The sequence below is a fragment of the Arachis ipaensis genome, chromosome B3 (assembly GCF_059453495.1).
Source record: "Arachis ipaensis isolate K30076 ecotype BB chromosome B3, ASM5945349v1, whole genome shotgun sequence".
NCBI classification, from domain to species: Eukaryota; Viridiplantae; Streptophyta; class Magnoliopsida; order Fabales; family Fabaceae; genus Arachis; species Arachis ipaensis.
The window spans coordinates 145,623,236-145,649,124 of record NC_142438.1 but is presented as its reverse complement, the minus strand read 5'-3'; the positions used below and the strand labels follow the sequence as shown (position 1 = coordinate 145,649,124).

At 35.4% G+C, this 25,889-nt stretch overlaps 3 protein-coding genes across 4 annotated transcripts; 1 reads left to right on the top strand and 2 right to left on the bottom strand.

Annotated features, from left to right (window-relative positions):
- Positions 1 to 6,822: 6,822 nt before the first annotated feature.
- Positions 6,823 to 7,676, bottom strand: LOC148572720 (uncharacterized). Its single transcript, XM_088507716.1, has 2 exons — positions 7,280 to 7,676; positions 6,823 to 7,079 (listed from the first exon to the last, which is right to left on the bottom strand). The coding sequence occupies exons 1-2, from the start codon at positions 7,674 to 7,676 to the stop codon at positions 6,823 to 6,825; spliced, it is 654 nt and encodes a 217-aa protein (XP_088363842.1).
- A 398-nt stretch (positions 7,677 to 8,074) lies between these two features.
- On the bottom strand, positions 8,075 to 9,810 carry LOC148572719 (uncharacterized). The gene is made up of 2 exons (XM_088507715.1): positions 9,460 to 9,810; positions 8,075 to 8,128 (listed from the first exon to the last, which is right to left on the bottom strand). The coding sequence occupies exons 1-2, from the start codon at positions 9,808 to 9,810 to the stop codon at positions 8,075 to 8,077; spliced, it is 405 nt and encodes a 134-aa protein (XP_088363841.1).
- Positions 9,811 to 17,682: 7,872 nt separating this feature from the next.
- LOC107632083 (hydroxyproline-rich glycoprotein family protein) lies at positions 17,683 to 23,878 on the top strand. 2 transcript variants are annotated; one of them, XM_016335721.3, is made up of 8 exons: positions 17,683 to 19,077; positions 19,898 to 20,020; positions 20,758 to 20,855; positions 20,978 to 21,095; positions 21,641 to 21,763; positions 21,901 to 22,013; positions 22,106 to 22,260; positions 22,891 to 23,878. In XM_016335721.3, the coding sequence occupies exons 1-8, from the start codon at positions 18,453 to 18,455 to the stop codon at positions 23,573 to 23,575; spliced, it is 2,040 nt and encodes a 679-aa protein (XP_016191207.1). In that variant the 5' UTR covers positions 17,683 to 18,452; the 3' UTR covers positions 23,576 to 23,878. The 2 variants fall into 2 exon arrangements, with proteins under 2 accessions (XP_016191207.1, XP_016191206.1); XM_016335720.3 differs by having other exon boundaries at positions 17,879 to 19,077; positions 19,895 to 20,020.
- Positions 23,879 to 25,889: the final 2,011 nt, after the last annotated feature.

Sequence of the window (25,889 nt, the reverse complement as noted above, 5' to 3'; positions counted from 1 at the left end):
ACTGACGCGTTTTCCTTCTCCTATCACGCGTTGCCATGTGGCCTACCCTTGTTGACATGGCATCTGACATGGCGGCTGACGTGACAGACAATGGGACTATCCCTAAGGTTTTTGGGTGAGCTCTTTTTTATTATGCCCTCTATTTTCTGGATTTCTACTCCAAATTTGTATCTTTCTCTCCTCTCTTTGATCTCTATATCTCCTATTATGAAAAAATTAGATGTTTTTGCTGCCACAGACAGAAGGGATAAATTCTCGAAACTATAACCGTTCTGGGCACCTCTTCTCAGTCTGTCCTTCTGTTGAATGTCGCAAATGCCAATAAAAAGGTCACATTGGCTACAATTGTCCACAACTGTTCTGCCATTATTGAAAGCTCTCGGGACATTTGATTACTACCTGTCCTACTCGCCCACCACATCCTAATCAACTCAAGTATCATTCTCGTCCCAACTTCTCCAAGAATGTGTCTGTTTCTGATGTTACTGCTACTACTGAATCTACCAACTCTGCTCCTCTCAACCCGTCTCCTGTCTCTCTATCTTATATTGCGTCTCTTCTTAAGCATTTTCTCTCCCTTTCTTGTAATACTCCTGCTACTTTTTCGACTCCTCAAAGTAATTCTAAATGGTATTTTGATTTCGGTTACTTTCATCACATGTTTTCTTTGCGTCAACTTTTTTTGTCTTTGTCTATCACTACAAATGTACCTTCTGTCAATACTGCTGATGGTTCCCTCTTGTATGCGACACACAAGGGTTCTATTTTTCAGTCAACTATATATCTCCCTAATACTTATTATATTCCAAAACTGAACTTTAATCTTATTTCTGTTGGTCAACTTGTTGATATTGGTTTTGATGTCAATTTTTTTATTTCTGGTTGCCATGTACAGGATCGTCAGACGGGACAAATCATCGGGACTGGATGTAAGGTCGGAAGGTTGTTTGAACTCAAGAATCTTCATATTCCTCCTGTGTCAAATCTATTTGCTGCTTCTTCTCCCTCTACCCTTTACTTGTGGCATCACCGTCTTGCCCACAGCTCCTTAAAAAAATTACATCATCTTGTGTCTCAAGGTGTTTTGGGTCAGATTACTAATGAGTCTTTTAATTGCATTTCTTGTCAAATTATCAAACAACCTGCTTTATCTTTTCACAATAATTCATCCCTTGCTTGATCTCTTTTTTATCTTATCCACTCTGATGTTTGGAGCCCCGCTCCCACCGCTTCTATGGGAGGGGCTCGATACTTTATCATTTTCATTGATGATTATTCACGCTTTACTTGGGTTTATTTGATGAATAATCGCCACGAGCTACCTCAAATTTATATTAACTTTGTCACTATGATTAAAACTCAGTTTTCTAAGGTCATTAAAGTTTTTTGACGCAATAATGCTATGGAATACCATGACTCCAAGCTTTTAACATTTCTTGCAGAATAGGGTACTTTGTCTGAGTTTTTTTTGCCCTGGTACGTCTCAACAAAATGGACGAGCTGAACGCAAATACCATTACATCCTTGACTCTGTTTGTACAATGCTTACTTCTTCTTCGTGTCCTGAGCGTACTTGGAGTGAAGCTGTTCTTACTACTATTTATGTTATCAATAGACTTCCTTCTTCTGTCATTGGTAATATTACTCCCTTTGAGCGTCTTTATCATACCTCTCTAGATTACAGTTTTCTTTGAGTTTTTAGTTGTATCTGTTTTGTTCTTCTTCAGTCTCATGAACATAGTAAACTTAAACCTCGGGCTCGCATGTGTTATTTCTTTGGTTATGGCACGGAACACAAAGGTTATCATTGTTGGGATCTTCTCTCTAAACGTATTCGTATATCTTGTCATGTTGTATTCTGGGAACATCACATATTTTCTAGGTTCTCTTCATTTGAGTTCATTCCTCCTACTCAGTCACCATTTTTCACTAACCCCAATGTTGATATTTTTCCTAGTGATGGTTGACAAACCCCAATTTGACGGTTTGTTTTGCATTGAATTTAGAGTATTTTGATAACCTTTTGTCACATTTAGCCTAGGAATTAGCATGATTTTGTTATCTCTCCCATATTTGTGCTTAAGTGTAAAAACATGCTTTTTAAGCCTTATTTTGATGAATTCTAGTTCTTCTTTGATTCCATAAGATGCCTTGATGTGTTTGCTAGTAATTCCAGGATTGAAATAGGCTAGGCATGGATCAAAGGAAGCAAGGAAGGAAGCATACAAGTGGAGAGAAGCATAAAAAGTCAAAGAAGCAAAGTCAGCCATGCACGCGCACGCGCACAAGGCGCTCGCGCGCACATCGCAGAATTAGCCAGGGACGCGCACGCGTACCGTGCGCGCACGCGTCGATGAGGGCACATGACCTCACTAATGCAACACGTGCCTGGCGACTTGAGAGGGTTTCTGAACCCATTTTTGGCGCCAAATTGCTAAGGAAAATGAATAAAAGGATGAAGGATTAAGGGGAAGGGAGACTTTTGACTATTCATGATCTTTTGACCAATAATCACTTTTAGTTTTAGAGTTTTAGAGAGAGAAGCTCTCTCTTCTCTCTAGAATTAGGATTAGGAATTAGGGTTAGATTAGGATCTCATAGTTCTAGGTTTAATTCAAGACTCCTTCTACTTCTACCTTCAATTGATGATTGATACACTTTGGTTCTTCTCTCTCTCCCTATTCTCTTGTTGTAATTTCTCTTATTTTGTTTCTAGGTTTTGTAATCGAGATACTCTTGTTCTCTTTATTTCCTTTTAATAATGCAATTTGAGGTAATTCATGATAATTGTGATTTCCTTGGTTGTTGTTGTTGATCCTTTGTATTCAATTGTAGTTAGAATTCATTCTTGTTGTGAATTGACTATACTTTTCTTTTGTGCCTTCCAAGTGTTTGATGAAATGCTTGGTTGGATTTTAGTATAGATTTTGCTCCTCTTGGCCTAGGTAGAGTAATTAGTGACACTTGAGTTATCTAATTCCTTTGTTGATTGATAATTGGAGAAATTGCTAATTGGTTTGGAGTGCACTAAAGCTAGTCCTTCCTTGGGAGTTGGCTAGGACTTGTGGCTCAAGTCAATTCATCCACTTGACTTTCCTTTAATTAGTAAGAGTTAACTAAGTGGTAGCAATGAACAATTCTCATCACAATTGAGAAGGATAACTAGGATAGGACTTCTAGTTCTCACACCTTTCCAAGAGACTTTTATAGTTTTTAGTTTATTTTCATTGCCATTTACTTTTCATGCTTCTTATCCAAAACCCCAAAATAACTCATAACCAATAACAAGACACTTTATTGTAATTCCTAGGGAGAATGACCCGAGGTCCAATACTTCGGTTTATAAATTTTAGGGGTTTGTACTAGTGACAAATAACTTTTTGTATGAAAGGATTAGTGATTGGTTTAGAAACTATACTTGCAACGAGATTTCATTTGTGAAATTTTAAACCGTCAAAAATCCGTTCATCAATGATTCTACAGGTTCTATCTCGAGTCACCCTCTACAGCCTCCTACTCTTCTGCCTTCTCCATCTCCCGATGATTCCAGACCGGACGATGATCCTGCTCCTACTGTCGTGCCTCCTCCTTCCACTCGTTCTTCTAGGATAAGAAATCCACTTCATCATCTTCTTTATTATCATTATTTTTCTACCATTTTTCATGAACATGAATCTAAGTTATTTAGAGAAGTCTCCACAAATCCAAGTTGGGAGCAAGTAATACAGGAAGAAATCCAGGCACTTGAAAAAAATACACATTTGGGACTTGGTTTATCTTCTTTCTGATCAAGAAGTTCTGAGTAGTAGATGGGCATACAAGATCAAGACTCACTCTGATGGTTCTATTGACCGTTATAAGGCACGATTGGTTGCTCAAAGTTGTATGCAAGTGTATGGTATTGATTATGAAGAGACTTTTGCTCCTATTACTCGTCTCACATCTGTTCGAGCTCTCCTTGCCATTGCTGCGGTCAAAAAATGGTCTCTCAGACAGATGGACGTAAAGAATGCATTTCTTAATGGGGATTCGAAAAGAAGGTCTATAAGAACCCACCTCCGGATTATCCTTGTCTTTCTAGTAAAGTCTATCTTCTTCGCAAGGCAATTTATCCTTGTTCTTCTACTTTTGTATGTTGATGACATGATCATTACTAGCGATGATGTTAATGGTATCTCTGATCTAAAAGTCTCCTTTCACCATATTTTTTAGATGAAAGATCTTGGTTCTCTTAGTTATTTTCTTGGTCTAAAGGTCATATCCACAGATGACGGTATCTATCTCTCTCAAGTTAAGTATGCTTTAGATCTTCTTGCTCGCACCGGGATTACAGATAGTCGTACTGAGTCTACTCTCTTTGAGCCTAATGTTCGATTTACCCCTTTTGGATGGTAACTGTTTTGGATAATCCTACTCTTTATCGATAGTTAGTTGGAGGTCTCGTCTACTTGACTGTCACATGCCCAAACATCGCCTATCCAATTCATGTTCTTAGCCATTTCTTGTCAGCTTCTCGTACTACTCACTATGGGACTGTTCTTCGCATTCTTCGATACATCAAAGGCACTCTATTTCATAGACTTCATTTTTCTGCCCATTCATCTTTGTCCCTTCGGGCGTACTCAGATGTTGATTGGGCTGGTGATCCCACTGATCGTCATTCTACTACTGGTTATTGTTTGTTTCTTGGTGACTCTCTCATTTTCTAGCGAGCCAAGAAGCAAACGTTCACTGCTCGCTCAAGCACAGAAGTTGAATACCGTGCTCTCGTTGATATCACTGCTGAGGTTGTCTCAATTCGTTGGCTTCTCGAAGACTTCGGTGCTCCTATGTCATCCCCGACTGATGTTTTTTGTGACAACCGCAGTGCTATTCAGATTGCCCATAATGATGTTTTTCATGAACGCACCAAACACATTGAGATTGATTGTCACTTTGTTTGATAATGTCTCCTTATTGATGTTGTTCGTCTCATAGTTGTTGGAACTCTGGATCAGATTGTAAATATCTTCACGGAGGTTCATCATCCTACTAATTTTCGAGCTTTAGTATCCAAACTCAAGATGGAATCTTTAGCTCCTACTTGAGTTTGCGGGGGGGGGGGGGTGTTAAGAGTATAATTAGGATCAATCAAGATTAGTTAGTATCATTTATCTTTATATAGCATATCTATATATTTATTGTAGGTTTTTGTGCTTTTATTATTTTGATTCTTCTAGCATCTATATATACCCATATATACCCTTGTACATTATACCTTTATATTCACACTAAATAAAATACAAAACACTTTCTTCAGATTACTCTCTTACTTCTAACACTAATTATTAGGGATTCTTCTCAACTGTGTCTATTCTCAAAGGCTGGACCACCATCGAAGAGTCCTTTTTGAAGCCTCTGTCCTATCACCACCGCAAGGACCATCGCCTTCTCTTCGTCTTCGTAGCCACTATGACCCAGGTTAGTTGTCATAGCATCTTTATCTTCATAGCCACTGTGTTCGCACGTCGTTTTTCAGTTTGTGTTCTCCTCTACCATTCTCTTTTTGTTTGTCTTGTCTTCTCTTCTCTTTTCTGTTTGTGTTTCTATTGTCGTTAATGGGTTTTCTTCTCTTTAGGTTTATAGGTGCTCTTTCTTCTCATACTGTTTAGTATAAGTGAATAATTTATTTTTATAAAAAAATTGGTGAATTGACCCAATAAATTTTATAGGCTACTTGTTTTTTTTGAAAACAAAGAGCTCAACACAATACAGTGGAACAATCAAACAAGAAACAAAATAACAACTTAAAGGTAACACAACAGCCATTAAGAAACCTCCCTGTCATCTCCGACATAGCCATCAACAACTAAAGGGGTCCACACCTCTCCACTTGTTATGGCTTATGACAGTCATGTGAGTAATTTCTTCAACACTTTTGCTTTTATTCTGAAATATCCTTCTATTCCTTTCTAGCCAGATATTCCAAACGATCTCACAAAAGTATCTCAATCGTTGCTCTCTATCCTCCCTTCTTCTCGGTTTCTCTGTCCAACATAGAAAATATTCTTTCATTGTACCTGATATAGATCATTGTTGGCCAAACATTGAAATCCAAGCACTTCACACCTGCCAAGTAAACTCACAGCATAGAAACAAGTGTTGCACATGTTCCACATCTCTATTACATAAAACACATACGTTATCTAGCTGGTTAATGATCCCAAGCCGGCTTAACCGTTCTTTTGTATTCACCATACCTATCAGGACAAACCAAGCAAACAGCTCCACTCTTGGTGGAACTAACCCCTTCCAAATAGTCTTTGTGTAGCTATAACTTGTAACCTCCTCTGGGAGTATCTCCTCCTGCAAAACCTGAACAAATGAGTTAGTTGAATAAACTCCTAGTTTATCATATTTTCATACCACCCTATCCTCTCTGTTAATTACTAGTTTCACAGGTCTCAATGCCTCATGTAATTGACCCAGTAGTCCCAACTCCCATTGAAAGAGCTTTCTCCTCCATTGGAAGTTCGAAATCCACTCTAACCCGTCCCAGAACCCACAATCCCCTATAACAGATCCACAATGATTTGAAACAAAGAAAAGCCGGGGGAACCGATCTTTTAGAGACCCACAAAGCAACCATATATCCTCCCAGAACTGAGTACGCCGCATATCACCAATCTCCATGGATAAGCCTGTAACCATCTTCTCCCTGATACGGTTATTCATTATTTATAACTGGCATATATCCTTCTACGGGCCTCCTCTAGAAGGTAGAAGTTGAGTTAACAGTAGCTCATTAGGATTCAGATTATAGCAAGAACAAACCACTTTCTTTCACAACGGGCAATCTTCCTTTGCAAACCGCCACCACCACTTAAACAACATAGTTGTGTTACGAAGCATAGCATCTCCAACTCCCAAACCGCATAGTTTTTTAGGGGCCTGTACCACTTCCCATCTTACTAATGTCATTCCATTACTACCATCCTCCTTGCTCCACAAGAACCTTCTTTGTAGTGAAATCAATTTCTCATCAACAGCTCTCAGCATCTTGAACAAACTCAAATAGTACTCTGGCAGACTATTTAAAACTGCTTTAATCAGCACCAACTTTCCAGCTTTATTGAGTATTTTAACTTTTCACAGACTGAGCTTCTCCTCCACTTTGTCTATTATAGGCTTCCAGGTCTTCACAACCTTGGATTTGCACCTAAGGGAATACCCAGGTATTTGACTGGAAGTAAATCAACCTTACAACCCAACAACTGGCACATACTCTAGATCCACTGACCGTCGCAATTTATCGGAATCAAGCTCGACTTGTCAAAATTAATACTGAGCCCTGACATTAACTCAAAGCATCTCAATAGTCGCTTATAATTCCTAATAGTTTCCTCCTCTGGTGGGCAAAACATAATTGTGTCATCAGCAAACTGCATGTGTGACAGCGCTATACTATCTCTCCCTATCAACAATGGTAATATACGTCCATTCCTGACTGCCTCTCCCACCATTCGATGTAGTACATCCACAACCAGTACGAATAAGAAAGGAGAAAGTGTGTCACCTTGTCTCAAACCTCTTTCCATTTTGAACGGCTTGGACGGCGACCCATTTATCAGAACCGACATAGATGCTGTGGTCACACACTCCATAACCCACGATCTCCATCTGTTGCCAAACCCCATCTTTTGCAATACAATGTCCACAAAGCTCCATTTGACTCTATCATATGCTTTTTGGAAGTCAAGCTTGATTATTACTGCCTCCTTTTTTCTCAGTTTAAGCCAATTTACAGTTTCTTAGTTTACAGTTTACAGTTTATAGGCTACTTTTTAAAAGGGTTAAGTACGATTTTGATCACTAAGATATAGATCGAAATTTTTTTTCGTCTCCAACCTTTTTTTGCATACAAAATCATCCCTAAGGTTTAAAACTAAGTTTTAAAATCGTCATTTTTACTTAAATATTAAAATTTTGGACCAAATTACGCATAACAAAAATATTATAAAATAAAAAAAGAAAGAAATAAGAAAAAATAGTGTTTCTGCTCATGCGAAAGAGAAAAGGAAGAAGAAGAAGCTGCTTACGATCCACCCCTGCCTTCGCTTCCGCCGCCACCTCCGTACAATTTTGGTTCCTAAGGTAAGGATGATTTTAAAACCAAGTTAAACATTATGAACGATTTTGTATACCAAAAAAGATTTGAAACAAAAAAAATTTGACTTATACCTTAGGAACCAAAATTATACTTAAACCTTTCTAAAACCTATAACCTGATCTTTTTAATTAATAGACTTTTAAATTTAACTTATTTAATAAAACGAATTAAACAAACCGAATCTAAAACAAACTGAATCACGAATCTCAGTCAAATTGTTTGGCCCCGTTTCACCCCTAGTGAACGCACCTTAGCAGGCTAATTTAAATATGTCAAAAAATTTAGGTCCTTTAAATTTTTCCTTTGTGAATTGAATCATGTTACTTAATATATAAATGAAACCGTTAAAGCAAATCGATTTATTACCTAATATATTCGAAAGCTATCTTTTAAAACATATGTATTTATACACGGAGCGGAAAGAAAGTCAATGTGGCATCAAACGAGGCAACATTCCATATTCATGGTTGGTAGTAGAAACATTGCACGAATATGGATTAACATTTTTTTTTTGGTGACTGAATATGGATTAACATTTGGAAAACTGATATCTGTGACTTTTAGAATAAAAATATGCAAAATGTATATAAGTCTCAGAATTGTATCTACTTGCCACTGTTACTTAATTGTTTAAGTAAGAAAATGAATATTATTATTTTAATTTTGATAATGTAATTTTTATTTTTTTATAAATTTATATAAATGTATAATGTAAGTAAATTATGTGTGAAATAGTATTATTAAAAATAAAAGTGACATTATTATGCCTCAAAAATTAAGTACATAAATTTAGAGTTTGTTTTTTTGGTGACTAAACAAGGAAAGAAACAAAGCAAAAACTATTCTAAATCCGAGCAGATGATTCGTTGGAGATCAACACCAGGCTCAGACCAAATAACATGATTAGAGTTACTCTTGGCACCATATTTAGCCATCCAATCCGCAGCTCTATTTGCTTCTCGGAATACCCATTCAACATGAACAAGCCAAGGACGAGATAAAAGCTCATGAATCTTGTGAACCAAATCTGTTACTTCAGATGGATACCCACTTGTAAGCTCATGCATGATGGGCAGAATATCAAGGCAATCTGTTTCACATATAATATCCCTCAAACCGCAATCCCAAGCTAAAACCAGCCCCCTCCAAGCAGCAAATAATTCACATCTGATTATAGACCAAGGGGGAATGCTTCCAGAGCAGCCCGAGATCCAATCTCCCTTAGAATCTCTAATAATACACCCAAATCCCGCTAAATTTGAATCCATATACAAGCTTGCATCACAATTAACTTTAAAACTATTGCCTACCGGTGGTTCCCAACACAGGCAATTTCGGAGAGACCTAAAGGCATTGCTTCGATTCCTGTAAACCTGTAAGTCCTTGGCGTTAATTCTGGCCAAGGCAACAACCTTATGGTCTGTCCAAGGGTTGTCAGTGTTGAATATGTCATTGCACCTATGTCTCCATACCCACCAAAGCCCTGCACCAAAGGACGCCTCATTGTTAGCCAAAGCCTTTCGAAACCACTCTTCAAGAGCAGTACCAGCCGTCGAGTTCAGGATATTCGGATCCAACATATACCAGATTGTCTTTGATCGCTCACAGTCTCTAAGGCAATGCTCCATAGTCTTCTGCGCCTTGTTACATCTCTTACACATATCTGAAGAAGCTAAATTCTTCAGATATGTTATTGTTTTGTTGACTTATTATAACATTAAAAATTCTTTTCAAGTTTCTTGTCGTATTTAGGAAAATGCTTTTGAATTTAATTTTAATATACTATTAGTGTAAAATAATTTTATACGTGTATCTAATCGTATAACGTTATATCATTAAAAATAATTATTATTTTTATTGATTAAGTGAATAATCATCCAGAAAAACAATATAATTATATGACTGTATAAAATAAAATATTTTACATTGTCAATGTGTCAAAATTAAACTCAACACTTTTTAATAAATTTAAAGTTTTTTTTGAATAAATACTTAAATTGATCCTAAAAAAAATTTTAGATTGAATATTAATTTTTATTTATTAGAAGTTCTCAAAAATTACTCTTATCAAACACATTGATTCGTTCATCATTTTTAATTAAATTTTTAATATGTACCTTAGATAAAAAATTTTAATAAATTTTATTATAAAATAATTAAATAAAAATATTATCATAAAATAAATTAATAAATTGTTGGTTATTTTTTAGATGGAAGTCTAGAAATTGGATTTTTTTTTAATTTATAGACAATGCAATAAATTTGTGAATTATCTGGCGCTCAAAAAAAGTTAGGATTGCACTTTTGAAATAATTCTCCTAAAGAAGTAGTACAATTATTTATGTTAGACTTAATATAATTTCTAATATACATTATAAAATTATCATTCACATGAAAGATCTTGAAATTTATGACTATCACAAATAAAATGAGAATAATTACTAACCTTAATCCATAATGATAATAATATTATAAAGAATTTACTTTGTCTATTTCTTTGTCTTCTTAATTCTTTCTTCAATTAAGTTATTGATGGTTAGTGAAGAAGAAAAACTTCATAGGTAGAAAGAGAGGATTAAATTCTATTTTTTTTTCCCATAAAAATCAACTTTCATCAATTTGGTTACATTTTAAAATAATAATGTAACTTCTTTTATTTTATTATTTTAATTAAATATTTATTAAACCAATAAAATAAGACACATCACACATATGAGACATCATATAATAATATAATTTCTTACCTTCTCCCATTTGGCTCATGTGTCGTTATTTCAATTGATGGTTTAATAAAATATTAATTATGATGAGCATTTCTAAGTAATTACTTGCATAGCTTAATTTATCATGATAAGAATAAAACTAACATGAGTTATAGCGGTTGTACGTCGCCTAATCGACATAATCCCTTCTATGTACTACAAAATTAGCCACATTCTTAACATGAGCCATAATTAGGAAGTATATAACATAATTAGTCCAACAATAATGTCTTCATTGTAAGACAATACCTAATTATTCTAATTCTATTATGTATACAACAAATTGAAAATCAGGTAATACAGAAACATTAATTCTTTTGAGCTCAAAATGTCAATATTCATACAACACAAATTTTATTAAACATACATTGATCGTATAAACTCATAATACCCATCCTTTCAACATGGCTAGTAAATGTTTTGGGCAATAACTCTTTGGTCAAAGGATCAGCAACCATAATATTGGTGCTAATGTGCTCTATTGATACTCTTTGTTTCTGAACTTCTTCTTTAACGGCAAAGTATTTCAATTCCATATGCTTAACACATTTGGAATACTTGTCGTTTTTAGAAAAAAAAACTACTGCAGAGTTATCACAATAAATTTTCAGCGGCCTAGCAATACTGTCAACAATTTCAAGCCTTGAAAAGAAGTTCCGAAACTACTTAGCTTGAACCATGGCCTCAAAGCATGCCACAAATTCAGCTTTCATTGTAGAAGTAGCAATTACTGACTGCTTCGCACTCTTCCATGATATTGCTCCTCCAGCTAAGAGATACAAATAACCAAAAGTAGATTTTCTTGTATCTACGCAACCGGTAACATCTGAATCTGAATATCCAATCACTTCAAGGTGATTAGATCTCCTATAAGTAAGCATGTGTTCTTTTGTCCCTTGAAGATACTTTAAAACTTTCTTTGTAGCTTTTCAATGACGATCCAATCCTGGGTTACTTTGGTATCTGCCAAGCATACCAACTGCAAAGCTGATATCTGGCCTTGTGCAAGTTTAAGCATACATCAAACTCCCAACAACAGATGCATATGGAATTCCTTCCATCTATTTTCGTTCCAAATTATTCTTTGGACATTGCATTAGACTAAACTTGTCCCCTTTTTGAATTGGAACGGGTGATGCTGAGCATTGTGCCATTCTAAATCTCTCTAATACTTTATTAATATATAATTTCTGAGATAATTCTAATAGTTTTTGTGATCTATCTTGAAATTTTTCTATTCCAATCACATAACTTGCCTCACCCATATCTTTCATTTCAAAGTTATTAGAGAGATATTTCTTAGTCTCGCTTAAAAGACCAAGATCATTAGGTGCAAGCAAAATATCATCAACATATAGAACTAAAATAATGAATTTACTCCCACTGACCTTCAAGTATATACACCGATGAACGGTATTTTCCTTAAATCCAAAGGATAGAATGGTATCATTAAATTTGATAAACGATTGGCGGGATGCTTTTTTAAGTCCATAGAGTGATTTCTTAAGTTTACATACCATTTGTTCTTTCCCTTCCACCAAAATCCCTGTTGGTTGATCCATATAAACATCTTCCTCTAAATCTCCATTAAGAAAGGCGGTTTTTACATCCATTTGATGTAACTCTAAGTCATAATGAGCCACCAAAGCCAAGATAATTCTTAAAGAGTCTTTTCCAGAAACTGGTGAAAAAGTCTCTTTGTAATCAACGCCATCTTTTTTAGTAAAACCTTTGACAACAATACGAGCCTTGTAACGTTCAAGGTTGCCATGAGAATCACGCTTAGTCTTAAAGACCCATTTACACCCAATTCTCTTGCATCCTTTAGGTAATTCTACAAGGTCCCATACTTTATTTTGTTCCATTGATTTAAGCTCATCTTTCATGGCCTCTAACCATTTATCAGCATTATCACAATTAGTGGCTTGTGAGAAAGAAACCAGATCATTAGCAACACTCAAGTCATTTTCTGATTCTTGTAAATACACCATATAGTCATCAGAAATAGCAGATCTTCTTTCTTTTTGAGACCTTCTTAATGCAATTTCTTGTGACTGTTCTATTATCGGCTTCTCATTAACCATGAAATTAATAAGTTCTTGTTCCTCTTGATTGTTATTTAGTCTAACAACAACAGGAACAATAATTTGTTGTTCCTGTTGATTATGATTAGGCTCAATAACATTTGGAATAACAACTCTAGAAGTGGAAGTACAAGTTGAAGGAACTTGAATTTTTACTTCTTTAATCTTCACATTTTGTGAAGCTGTACTTCTACTGGTCTCACCATCTTCAATGAACCGTGCATTTCTAGTTTTAATTATTTTTGTACTATGAGTAGGACAATAAAATCTATATCCCTTTGATTTTTTCTGGATAACCAATGAAATATCCACTGAGTGTTCTTACATCCAGTTTCTTTTCTTGCGGATTATAAACTCTTATTTCTGCTTGATATCCCCAAATATGTAGATGTCTTAAACTAGGTTTTCTCCCAGTCCATAACTCAAAAAGGAGTTTTAGGAACTGTCTTACTAGGAACCTTATTTAATAAATACATAGTAGTTTTTAAAGCATACATCCACAATGATATAGGTAAAGATGCATTACTCATCATTGTCCTAACCATTTCTATTAAAGTACGGTTTCACATTTCTGATACACCATTTTGTTGAGGTGTACCTGACATAGTGTATTGAGCACATATACCACGTTTTTCAAGGAAGTTAGCAAATGGACCTGGATTTTTTCCTCTTTTGTCGTATCTTCCATAATATTCACCACCTCTATCAGATCTAACGATTTTTACCTTTTTGTCCAATTGTCTTTCTACTTCATTTATATACATTTCTAAAGCATTAACTGCTTGAGATTTATCATAAAGTAGATAGACATAACCATAACATGAATAATCATCAATAAAGGTGATAAAATATTTTTCTTTATTGAAAGAGTTTACATCAAAGGATCCACATATGTCAGTGTGTATAATTTCAAGAAGTTGGGTACTTCTTGTGGCTCCTTTTTTTGTGTGTTTTGTTTACTTTTCTTTAATACAATCTACACAAATATTGAGATCAGTGAAATCCAAATTTGGAAGGATGCCATTCTTTATCAACCTGTCCATTCATTCTTTGAAAATGTGACCTAAACGTTTATGCCAAAAATAAGCAGAACGTTCATTCACTAAACCACGTTTAGTGCCAACTTTATGATGCAAAGTCATAAATGATTCAGCATATAAATCATCAAGATTAAATTTATATAAACTATCAGAAAATATGTCAGATCCTGTCATATAGTTGTGCTTAAACAAACTAAAACAACTATTACCAAAATTAAAAGAGTATCCAGCAACATCAAGTTTAGATAAAGAAACTAAATTCCTAGAAATACTTGGTACATAAAAAATATCTAGCAAATCTAAATGATGTCCAGTGTCGAGAATCAATCGACAAGTCCCAACAGCTTCTACTGGAGCTTTATCTTTATTTCCTATGTAGACAAACTTTTCATTTGGCCTTATAGTTCGGGTTGTAAGGAATTCCTGCATCGATTTAGAAATATGAGTTGTACCTCCAGAATCAATCCACATGTATTACGAGGAACTTCAACTAAGTTTGATTCAATACATACATAAGCATAATTAAGCTTATTACCTTTCTTTTCAAACCAAACCTTCTTTTTTGGACAATCATTTTGGAAGTGTCCAGGTTTTTTGCAGAAATGACATTTATCTTTCTTCTGAATTTTAGAAGAGGACTCAACAGTCTTTAATAGTCCCTTTCCCTTTCCCTTTCCCTTTCCATGCTTCTTTCTAGTTTTCTTTCCAACTCCTTGATGGTTCAGGTAATGAATGGAATGATTTCCTTGATTCTTAAGTCTGGTTTCCTCTTGAACTAACATACTATGCAACTCATGCACATTCTATTTATCCTTCAAGGTATTATAGTTCATTTAGAAAGGACCATACTCAGACGGTAAAGAGTTTAAAATAAACTGCACAAGAAAATTTTCATCCACTTTCATTCCCAATGATTTAAGTCTTGCTGCAATATTTGTCATTTCAATGACATGCTCATGCATAGTATGAGAACCATCAAATTTTATGGTGGTCAAAGTACCCATAAACTTCCTAGTGCGATAGACCTGTTGGTTCCAAAGACAAAAATCCTCGAAAAAGAATAGAGGTAAATACTATTTCTGTTTAAAAGGATAAAGACATAGTAAAGACACTTGCAGTTGTCCAAAATTCTGATATAATTTTAATATTAGAAGACGTTCAGGTACTTGAAAATTCTGAAAATTATGAAAATGATCAAATCTCAATAAATTATGTCTTTACAGGAAAAAATGAAACCAAAATAAAATAATTGTCAATGAAATATTTGCATATAATGTGACATTACACATCATGCAGGAAAGTAGGATCTTGAGCCAAGAATAGTCGATAAATATCGACAAAGGACTGATTGGCCGAAATGGGAAGAGGCCATGAAGGCTGAGTTAGACTCACTTGCAAAGCGTGAAATTTTTAGACCTATAGTCCGTACACCAAAAGATGTAAAACCTGATAGATACAGATGGGTATTTGTGAGAAAATGAAATGAAAAAAAAATAAAGTTGTACGCTACAAAACTCGACTTGTGGCATAAGATTTTTCACAAAGGTCTGGTATTGATTATGAAAAAACATATTCCCTGTAGTAAATACAATAACATTGCGCTATTTGGTCAGTTTATCCGCATATCATAAACTACATTTACATCTAATGGTTATGTTGATAACTTATTTATACGGATAATTAGATCGTGATATCTATATGAAAATTTCTGAAAAATTAAAGATATATAAACCATCCAATGAATATTCGCAGATGTTATACTCAATCAAATTGCAAAGATCTTTATATGGTTTAAAGTAATATGGATGAATATGGTATGATTGTCTTACTGAATATTTAGCCAAAAACGGATTCAAGAATAATGATATCTGCCCATGTGTTTTTATAAAGAAATCTGCATTTAGATTCATTATAATTGCTGTATACGTTGATGATTTAAATATCATTGGAATCCTAGAAAATATTCCAACAATTATAAAAGCTCTAAAAGAAGAGTTTGAGATGAACGATCTTGGAAAGACTAACTTTTGTCTCAGCCTGCAGATCGAGCATACAAAAAATGGGATCTTTATTCATCAAACAATATATACAAAAAAATCTTGAAGAGATTTTATATGGATAAGTCACATTCATTAAGTACCCCAATGATCATAAGGTATTTAGATGTGAAAAAAAGATAAACTTTGTCCTAAAGAAGAAAATAAAGATATCGTTGGTCCTGAAGTACCATATTTCAGTGCCATTGGAATACTGATGTATCTTGCTAATAATACACGACCTGACATATCATTTGCTGTGGATTTACTAACAAGGTATAGTTTCTCTCCAACCAAAGGACATTGGAATGAAATCAAACAAATCTTTCGATATCTTCATGGAATAGTTGATATGGGTGTTTTATCCATATGAATCCAAGTCACAATTAGTCGACTATGCAAATGTAGGATACTTGTCTGATCCACACAAAGGAAGATCTCAAACAGAATATCTATTCACATATGGTGATACAGCTATATCATGGAGGTCCACGAAACAGATGATAGCAGCAACCTCCTCTAATCATGCTGAAATACTGGCGATACATGAAGCAAGTCGCGAGTGTTTTTTGCTTAGGAGTTTAATCCAATATATTCTGTCATCATATGGACTGATTGATCATAAAATAGCTCCAACTATTCTGTTTAAAGATAATACATCATGCATTACTCAACTTAAGGGTGGATGCATCAAAAGTGATAGAACAAAGCATATTTCTCCTAAATTCTTCTTCACTCATGATCTTCAAAATCAAGGAACAATTGATATCCAACAGATCCGCTCAAGTGATAATCTGACAAATTTATTTACAAAATTACTTCTAAAATCCTCCTTTAAAAGATTGGTACATCAGATTGGGATACGCTGATTTTGAGATATTAAATAATGTCGACAAGAGGGGGATGTTGACTCTTTTTTCCTTAGTCAAGTTTTTTTTCTATTGGATTTTTCTTGACAAGATTTTTAACGAGACAGTTCTCATCTTAAAGGATATTGTACTCTTTTTTCTTTTATTAAAGTTTTTTTTCATTGGATTTTTCTTTAGTAAGATTTTAATAAGGTATAATCCTAAGTGGACATCTAAAAGGGACTGTTGTGATAAAAATAAATATGTGGATGTCCATTTATTATGGGCGATTCAAATTCTCAAAAATGAATAAGAAGTTTGAAAATATGAGTGTAATATGCGTCTAAATAGAGGCAAGACATCTAACATTACATAGACATTTCTCTCTCTTTTACATATACGCTGTTATATATATTAATAAATATATATAAATTATCTCTATTATATTAAAATAATAATATTAGCAAATATTAATACTAAGTTGTTCTATTTATATTTTTTATTTTATGTTTATTTCCACTTATTTATTTATTTCGCAACAATATTAAAATTATGGAGGACTTATTGGTTAAAAAACTGTCAAATAAAAAGAAAGAAAGAAAAGTGTACCTTGCTTAAGGAACAAAATATGTTATTCAGAGTTACCAAACACATGAAAGGTCAATCCATGACCGAAGAGAGAGACAAAATTGAAACGACATATTTGAGCAAGAAAAATACAAACTAAACAAAAGTATATAACGAATTTGTGTCTGAATTCAACACAGCGAGCAGATTGTAAAATAGAAGAAAAGAAAGCAGTAACACACAAAATCTGTTTTCCAGTTTTGCCCCTCTACCCTCAAATGACGAAAATCCCCACGTTTTCTTCCAGAATATTCTCCCCAAAATCCAAATTCAGCACCACCACCAGAGTCTCAGATGCAAAATACCAACAAACAAAAATTAGAAATAGAAATAAGAGAGAGAGAAAGTGTGTGTTGTTTGTTGTTTTGAGTTGTGACTTGTGAATGTGTGAGCCACCATTTAGGACCATACATACATACACATACATAGTAACAATACACATACACATGCGTGCTGAATAAGCCATTCCCCGTAATTCCAAAATTCTACATTTAACCCTAGATCTTCATCTTCAAGCTCTTCCCTTTGCGTCACTCTAACTCAACAAACTCCCTCACTCTCAATTCCCTCCATTGATAGATCTCTCTAATTTAACATTTTTTGTTGCCACGCCGATCTTGTAGATTTCCACAACAAAACCCATTTTCCGAAATTCAATTCTTTTAATCCTTTTTTTCACCTGAATAATAATTGTTGGGGCGGTCTTGTTTCTAACCAAGTTTGCTGCTTTTCGCTTTCTTCGTTCTGAATTCTGCATTTTATTTAGTGGGGTCCTCTTGAATTGCGCTTTTTTTGTGCGATAAAAACTGATTGTTTATTTTATTTTTTATTTTTTTACCTAGATCTAGTTTGTGTGAGGGTTATGCTCTATATTTGGTAGTAGTGTATTGTTGATATTGAGTTCTCATGGCAATGCCATCGGGAAATGTGGTAGCACAGGACAAAATGCAGTTTCCTAGTGGTGGTGGTGGTGGTGCCGGTGCCGGCAGTGGCAGTGCTGGCGGTGAGATCCACTACCGCCAGCAATGGTTTGTTGATGAGAGGGATAGCCTTATTGGCTGGCTGCGAAGCGAATTCGCAGCTGCCAATGCGATCATAGACTCCCTTTGTCACCATTTACGTATAGTTGGTGACCCTGGAGAGTATGATATGGTCGTTGGTGCCATTCAGCAAAGGAGGTGTAATTGGAATCAGGTGCTGCTTATGCAGCAATACTTTTCGGTCTCTGAAGTGGTTTATGCGCTGCAGCAAGTGGCGTGGAGGAGGCAGCAGAGGTATGTGGAGCCGGTTAAAGTGGGTGCAAAGGAAGTTAGGAAATCTGGTCCAGGGTACAGGCAAGGGCAGAGGTTTGAGTCTGCAAAGGAAAGTTTTAATGCTAGTGTAGAGTCTTATAGTCATGAGGCAAATAGCGCAATTACCGGATCCCCCGAGAAAGGGACTCCATTAACTGAAAAGGGTGAAGAACTTAAATCTGCTGGTAAGGTTGGAAAGATAGATGATAAGAGTTTAGCATCCACTGAGGAGAAGAAAGGTAAATGGCGGATCAATCGGTCATTGTCTATTATGATAAACCATGATGAATTTGATATTTGAGTGAATAATGCTATTGCAGCCGTTTATATTCATTATAATCCAACAATAACAACATTGCCAAGGTCTCTTGTTTGAAACATGTAATGATAAAGACATTGGTGAATCCTGGCAAACTAATTAACTTGACGCCACATAATATTGAATACTCGATCACATCACTGTGATTAGAAATAAGTAGTTTTATTCACTTTTGCTTCTTTCAGTGCACGTGTTTGGCCCTTGAGATAGTCCCATGCTGTTATATATACGTAGTAGATGTGTCAGCTCTGTTTTGGGCTATTTTTTAGTTAGTTCAGTGGTGGAAATAATCAGATCAATTGTGCATGTGTTAACAATCAACTTGGGTATGTGGGAAGTTAGGGAGATATTTTTAATAGACATTACTATGAGGCTAGGTATTAGTGAGATGTAGCTTTGTATATTGGATACTGAAATGCAAATTAATGGAACGCTCATTTGTTTCTGTCTAAAATTTCAATACTAGGTATTGAATGTTAACATTGAAGGTGTCTATTCCTTTTGGTTGTTCCTTGTGATACTCTGCCCCCATTGCTTAATCAATGACAATGTAATGGAGGATAAGTTAACAATGGAATAAAGTTTATGTTTGATAATGATAGCAATACTTTTTTTTTTCTCTCTCTTTTTTGGTGTACAGATAGTTTAATGTTTAAATAGGATTTTTTATAAGAGCTTATACGGATAAATTCTATTTTTATGCAGTCTATAACTTTTTGCTCCCTTGATTGCTTTAGCAGATGCTATAGCAAAGAATCAGACAGAGGGCAACTTGAAGGGCTCAGGGAGCTCACAAGGATCCCTGCCAAATTCGGATTCTGAAGCTGGGGTCGTAAATGACGGACTTGCATCAAATTTTAAAGGTTTCCTTTTTGTTGATTGTGATTTAAGTGTGAGTCTGTGTGTGTGTGTGTTCATGGCAGTATAGGGGGTTGTTGCTAACCCCAAACCCTACACCTTCATATATAAATGTAGGAGATTTTAGCCTAAACCCCAAATCCTTATACGGAGGAACTGCTAACTTTCACATCATTATATGAAGGTTACCAAGCTTCACATTTTGTTGCTAATTTTCTTTTTTGTTCATTAACTAGATGTCAAACTTTTATCTCACTTAATTACTTTTCACTTCTGGTTTCTCCCACGTGCTTCTCTGTAGTTTCTACCATCAGTTAAGTAGAAAAAATTGTCTTTGCAAATTTTATACCCTTGTTATTTATGTGTGTCTAGCATCACTTTTTTAAGTGAAGAATGTATCTTTTACCCAAAATAAAGTGTGAATTTACTTGTGTAGTAAAGCAACCTGTTAAAATTATGCTAAATTTGTGCATAAATTTGAGGAACTGAGAAAATAAAGCTCAGACTTTGTGCTGTTGTGTCTCTTTCAATTGCATCCATTTTACCTGTAATTTTGTGTGCTAAATAAAATAAATGTGTGCACTTGATTCCCTGCTTGCATAAGAACAGACAAGAATATTGTCACGTCACTGACGTTTATAGGACCAGAGTCAGCTTATGAACATAGTACACTGTCAAAGTTTTGTTTAATGTTTTGATTCCATTTAATTTTTAAATTAGTTGTTGTCCATTATGTTTTCAGGGAATGAGTCACTTTCTATCCAAAATCAGAATCAGAGTCAAAGTCTTTCAACATTAGCAAAAACTTTTGTTGGCAATGAAATGTTTGATGGGACGATGGTAGGATCCTTTAATATTTTTTCAATTATTTGGATATGTGCATACCTTCTCATAATTTTCCCCTAACTTTTGTCTTTTATATTCTATTTCTAAGGTCTGCCATTTTAATTTTTCAATTGTAGGTGAATGTGGCTGATGGACTAAAGTTGTATGAAGAGTTATTTGATGGCACTGAAGTTTCAAAACTTGTTTCACTGGTCAATGATCTAAGGATTTCGGGAAAAAGAGGACAATTTCAAGGTAATTGAACTAACTATGCTCTATATTCACGCATAGAGGATTCTTCACTACCTTTTATTTTCCATGATCGATGACAATTGCATACAATACATGGAATGCTCAAAGCCCATTTTCTTCAAGTTAGAGTCTTCTTAAGGGGCAATTGACTTGTATACCATTTTCCTGTATGTTTCATCTTGGTAGTTGAATATTCATGAGCAATGAAGTAAAAATAGCTCCTGTCACTTTTGCTTGGTATCTAAAAAATGTAGAGTAGTACATGAGTAATTATTGTAAAAATATATTATAGAGGCATGATAAGACATTATAAAACATATGAATTTGGAAATAAAATTCACCAAGGACAACTCAGATTAAGAGAGAAAGGGAAAAAAAGGAATACAATACTATTAGTGGGTCTTATCTTGAGATTTGCATATTGTTTGGTGCTCAAACTGATAACTTTGAGCTTTTGATACATATTGTGCAGATTAATTAAGGAAAATTTTTTATTATTTTTTAAATGTTTGTGGTATTGAATATTGCTAAATATTTTTCACAAGCAGGGAGTCAGACATTTGTGGTTTCGAGGAGGCCCATGAAAGGGCATGGAAGGGAGATGATTCAGTTGGGTGTTCCTGTTGTTGATGCACCTCTAGAAGGAGAGAATATGACCGGAGCCTCAAGAGGCATGTTATAACGAATTTTTTTTTTATACTAATCATTCTTATAGTATACTCATCTTTCTTATTTTCAGCCATGATATTTTTCTTTTACCTCACTTGTAATAAATGATTGATTAAGTTCCACAAATTGAATCTGGCAGAAAAGAATGTAGAACCTATCCCTTCCTTGTTTCGAGAAATTATTGAGCGGATGGTTGCCTCACAAGTTATGACTGTGAAGCCTGATGCTTGTGTTGTGGATTTCTTTAATGAGGTTGATTCACGCACTGTTCCATTTTCTTTTTTTCTGGGTTTTATATTGGCGTCAGGTTTGCTAAGATAACCTGGTATTGCTACTGTTTATAGGGTGATCATTCACAGCCCTACAATTGGCCGCACTGGTTTGGAAGGCCCGTTCATGTTCTCTTCCTGACAGAATGTGAAATCACTTTTGGGAGAGTGATCACCACGGATCATCCTGGGGATTATAGGGGCACTCTCAAGCTTTCTCTTTCCCCTGGGTAATATTTCTTATCCTTGTCTGTTTGTATGATAATGCCTATGGTATTTGCAATTTAATGTCATAGTTTTTGTGAAGAGTTTCATCGTGAGCCTTAAGAAGCCAATCAGGTTGTGCTATTTCAAATGAGAATTGCCTATACAGGCTATACTATAAACTTTATCGGTTGTATAGGCTATGGTTAATACTTTAGACTTTGTTCAGTCCATTGTAGATAGATTTAGTTCATTGCCTTTCTCAGATTCTCTCTTTTTTTGTTTTGTTTTGTCAGTGGCAGATTTGTTTTGTGATTGCTTGATTTACAATTAGAAGCCTGCCAACTGTTTATTACAAGGAGTCCTCCTCTTTACTGAATGAGCTTTCTGTAGAACCTTTGTGATTCAGTTCCGTGGAAGTTAATGGTTTGTCTGTTAAATTATTAGAGATGATTAGGGCTTGCTGGCCTGATTTTAATTGTTATTTAGTGTGAGATTTGGCTCTTGCAGTATAATTGGGTGCAGATTCAATATGTGAGTGTCAGAGATGAGAGGAAATCATTTAGGCGACTTGATTCAATGTTTACTTGCTCCAAATTTTATCTTCCTTTATTAAGATTTGACACATTGAAACGTGATTTAATACTTTGCTATAGGTCATTTCTGGCTATGCAAGGGAAATGCACTGATTTTGCCAAACATGCTATTCCTTCTTTCCGTAAACAACGCATCCTTGTTACTTTCATCAAGTCCCAACCGCGAAGGTCCCCCCCTTCGGATGCCCAGCGTCTTGCTTCGCCAGCAGTATCTTCTCATTGGGGTCCACCGCCAAGCCGATCCCCTAACCACATGCGTCATCATGTAGGTCCTAAGCATTATCCTGCAGGCCAGACAACTGGAGTTCTGCCAGCTCCACCCATCCGTCCGCAAATTCCGCCACCAAATGGTATGCAGCCGCTGTTTGTGGCTGCTCCAGTTGTCCCTGCCATGCCATTTCCTGCACCGGTACCAATCGCACCAGCTTCCACAGGATGGACAGCAGCCCCTCCAAGGCATCCCACTCCTCGAATCCCTGCGCCTGGCACAGGAGTCTTCCTCCCTCCACCCGGGTCAGGTAATCCTCCTCCACAAGTACTTGGTGCTTTGACCGAAGTGAACCCAGGTTCGGAAACTCCGACCACTCATGAAAAGGAAAATGGGAATTCTAATCATAACAACACAACTTCACCGAAAGGGAAAGTGCAGAGGCAAGAGTGCAATGGGCATGTGAATGGAACTGAAGAAGAGAAAGCTGTAGAGACAGAGCAAGATAGCAATGACAAAACTGTGGAAAGCCAATGAAGTCAGGCGTATCTGCAGGCTATATAGAGAGAGAGAGAGAGAGTGAGAGAGGAAAAGCTTATCAAAGGTAAAAGGGTAGGCTGCGAACTTAACTTGAGTTTGAAGCAAATGTAAAGCGCGGCAACAAAGTACTGCAAAGCAAGCAATGGAGATAAGGGAAGGAGGAAGAACATTTTTTGTTCTCTTTTGAGGCATCCTTTCTTTGCTCTATTCCTTCCTTTTGTTTTTTGTTTCTTTGTTTACTTACTATATTATTAATTAACTCTTACATTGGAGTAAGGAAAACACCATTCTTATTTTTAACTTTTCCTATCTATATTTTTCTTAATGCATTTTGCTATTTAATTTATTTGTTGATGTTACCTTCTATGGATGTAAATTGCATGTTTGAGATCCGAAAACCCTTCTATGACTTGGACAAATTACAGGTAAGATTTTGGAAACCTTTCTCTTGGAATCAAAGTAATTAGAAGATACAGGGGGTTTATGTGGGAATAAGATGGGTGTAGAACTAACCCAATGAATGCATAAAAAAAAAAGAACCAACTCAATGATATTTATAGTCTTGGTTCAGTTACTCTTAATTAGAATGTTTGAGAGTTGAGAGCTTCGATTTTGGAGCTTTTTTTTCTGTTTTAATTTGTTATTTAAAAGTTGAATTCTGAATAGTTTTTAATGGTTTCCTTACTTTTAGATAAAAGTTTATTAAGGTCAACATAATTCAGAAGGAACTATTTTGTCATTTATTGTGCAACCGATTTTGATTGAGTTTTCGAAAAAGAGCAACTTTTCTAGTAGTGAAACGTTTTTAATTTTGTGGCGTTATGTTCGGACGCTTAGTTCTAAAGCAGATGATTAGTTCTACCCAAAAAATTAACTTATGTAAAAAATTGTCCATGTATATTGTTAATGTTTTGCTTTTTTTTTTTTTTATAAGAAAAAACTAAAAGGTTTTTCTTGTAGACATTGTCTATGTTGGACTAAATCTCCGAAGTGGTCCTTCAGATTTGCCTCGTGCACCAATTTAGCCCATTAGATTTCAATTGCACTATTCTTGTCCTTAAGATTACGCTCCGGGTTACATATTTGTTTTTCACTCGAATTCCGGCGTGAGTCAGTAACGGGCTTGCTGATATGGCACATCCACTGTCATCTAGGATCTCATTATGGATAGATGACATGGATTGTGTTTAATAATTTTTTAATTTGGTCTCTGTCCCACCTTAAAGCTTCATCTGCTTCCTCTTATTCTGGTTCTCTCCATCGATGTCTCGTTCTTCATCTCTTGTCTACATCAATAGTTGTCCTCCATGAGAGGAACTGGGAGCCACGTTGCAGGAAGCTCGAACCGGTCTTCATCGACAGAGAACTGGACAAGAAGCACAATGCGAAGCAGGCATGGGCGGGTTTGGGAGTGGTGCGGCTGTGGTTGTCGCCCTATGCTTAGGTGGTCAGTGACAGAGACACATCCTAACAAGTCTTTCTTTGGTTGTTCAAACTATAATGTGAGTGAAGGTAACTTCTTTGTAATTTAATTTTTTTATGGTTGTGACATTAATTTGCAGAGGGTTGTTCGCAGACAAGTGAAAAAAATGGTGTGGGTTATTCGTTTGGGCAGATTGTGTGCAAGAGGAGCTGACTAAAAAAGCTGTTCCAGGAGATGATGATGGTAAAATGAAAATGAACTTTACATGGCGGCTGGGCAAAATAGAAACAGAATTTAAAAATCTAAAATTCATGATTCAAGTTCTTGGTTTTGGGTTGTTAGTAGTTATTGTTTCTGTAGGAATGATGGTGTTAAAGAGTTGGGAACATGGCAATGTAACATTATGTAATATAATGAATGAACGAAAATTGTTATTTTGATTAATGAATGTTCTGTTATTAATATAATATCATGTAAAATGAACAGACGATACAAGTTAATAATTAAGGGCAAGGTTGAATCAAACCATCCATAAGATTACTTAATCTAATAATTAAGAGCATTCATAGTTTTTATACAATACAGTCATAAGTATTTGACAAAAACAAGTAATATGACATACTTGGCTAAACTTAACAAAATGAACAAAGTATGCTTATAATGAGCATAGTCACAGTCACAGTTTCTTTTTCTTAAACAAAAGATGAACAGTTCGCTAAACTAATATCCTAGTCTTAAGTTTCACTTCTTCCGTGGGTGCTTAAATCCAGAAGTGGGTACAAACTTCAGAAAATTTGGGAAGCGTGAGGCAGTGGCTGAACTTGCTCCCTTCATTGGATCCACTGCTGCAGAGGGTGTTGAAGGTAGTGATCTTCTTCTAGAGGGTAA

What these genes read in the sequence shown, in the direction of transcription:
- LOC148572720 (XM_088507716.1), bottom strand. Translation starts at nt 7,676, where the DNA reads ATGGGGTTTGGCAACAGATGGAGATCGTGGGTTATGGAGTGTGTGACC. An exon ending in GATTCCGATAAATTGCGACG is followed by an intron (nt 7,080 to 7,279) that starts GTCAGTGGATCT and finishes TGATTAAAGCAG; the next exon opens with TTTTAAATAGTCTGCCAGAG.
- LOC148572719 (XM_088507715.1), bottom strand. Translation starts at nt 9,810, where the DNA reads ATGTGTAAGAGATGTAACAAGGCGCAGAAGACTATGGAGCATTGCCTT. An exon ending in GCCTGTGTTGGGAACCACCG is followed by an intron (nt 8,129 to 9,459) that starts GTAGGCAATAGT and finishes TCCTTACCTTAG; the next exon opens with GAACCAAAATTGTACGGAGG.
- LOC107632083 (XM_016335720.3), top strand. Translation starts at nt 18,453, where the DNA reads ATGGCAATGCCATCGGGAAATGTGGTAGCACAGGACAAAATGCAGTTT. An exon ending in ACTTGCATCAAATTTTAAAG is followed by an intron (nt 20,021 to 20,757) that starts GTTTCCTTTTTG and finishes TTATGTTTTCAG; the next exon opens with GGAATGAGTCACTTTCTATC. An exon ending in TTGTGGATTTCTTTAATGAG is followed by an intron (nt 22,014 to 22,105) that starts GTTGATTCACGC and finishes TACTGTTTATAG; the next exon opens with GGTGATCATTCACAGCCCTA.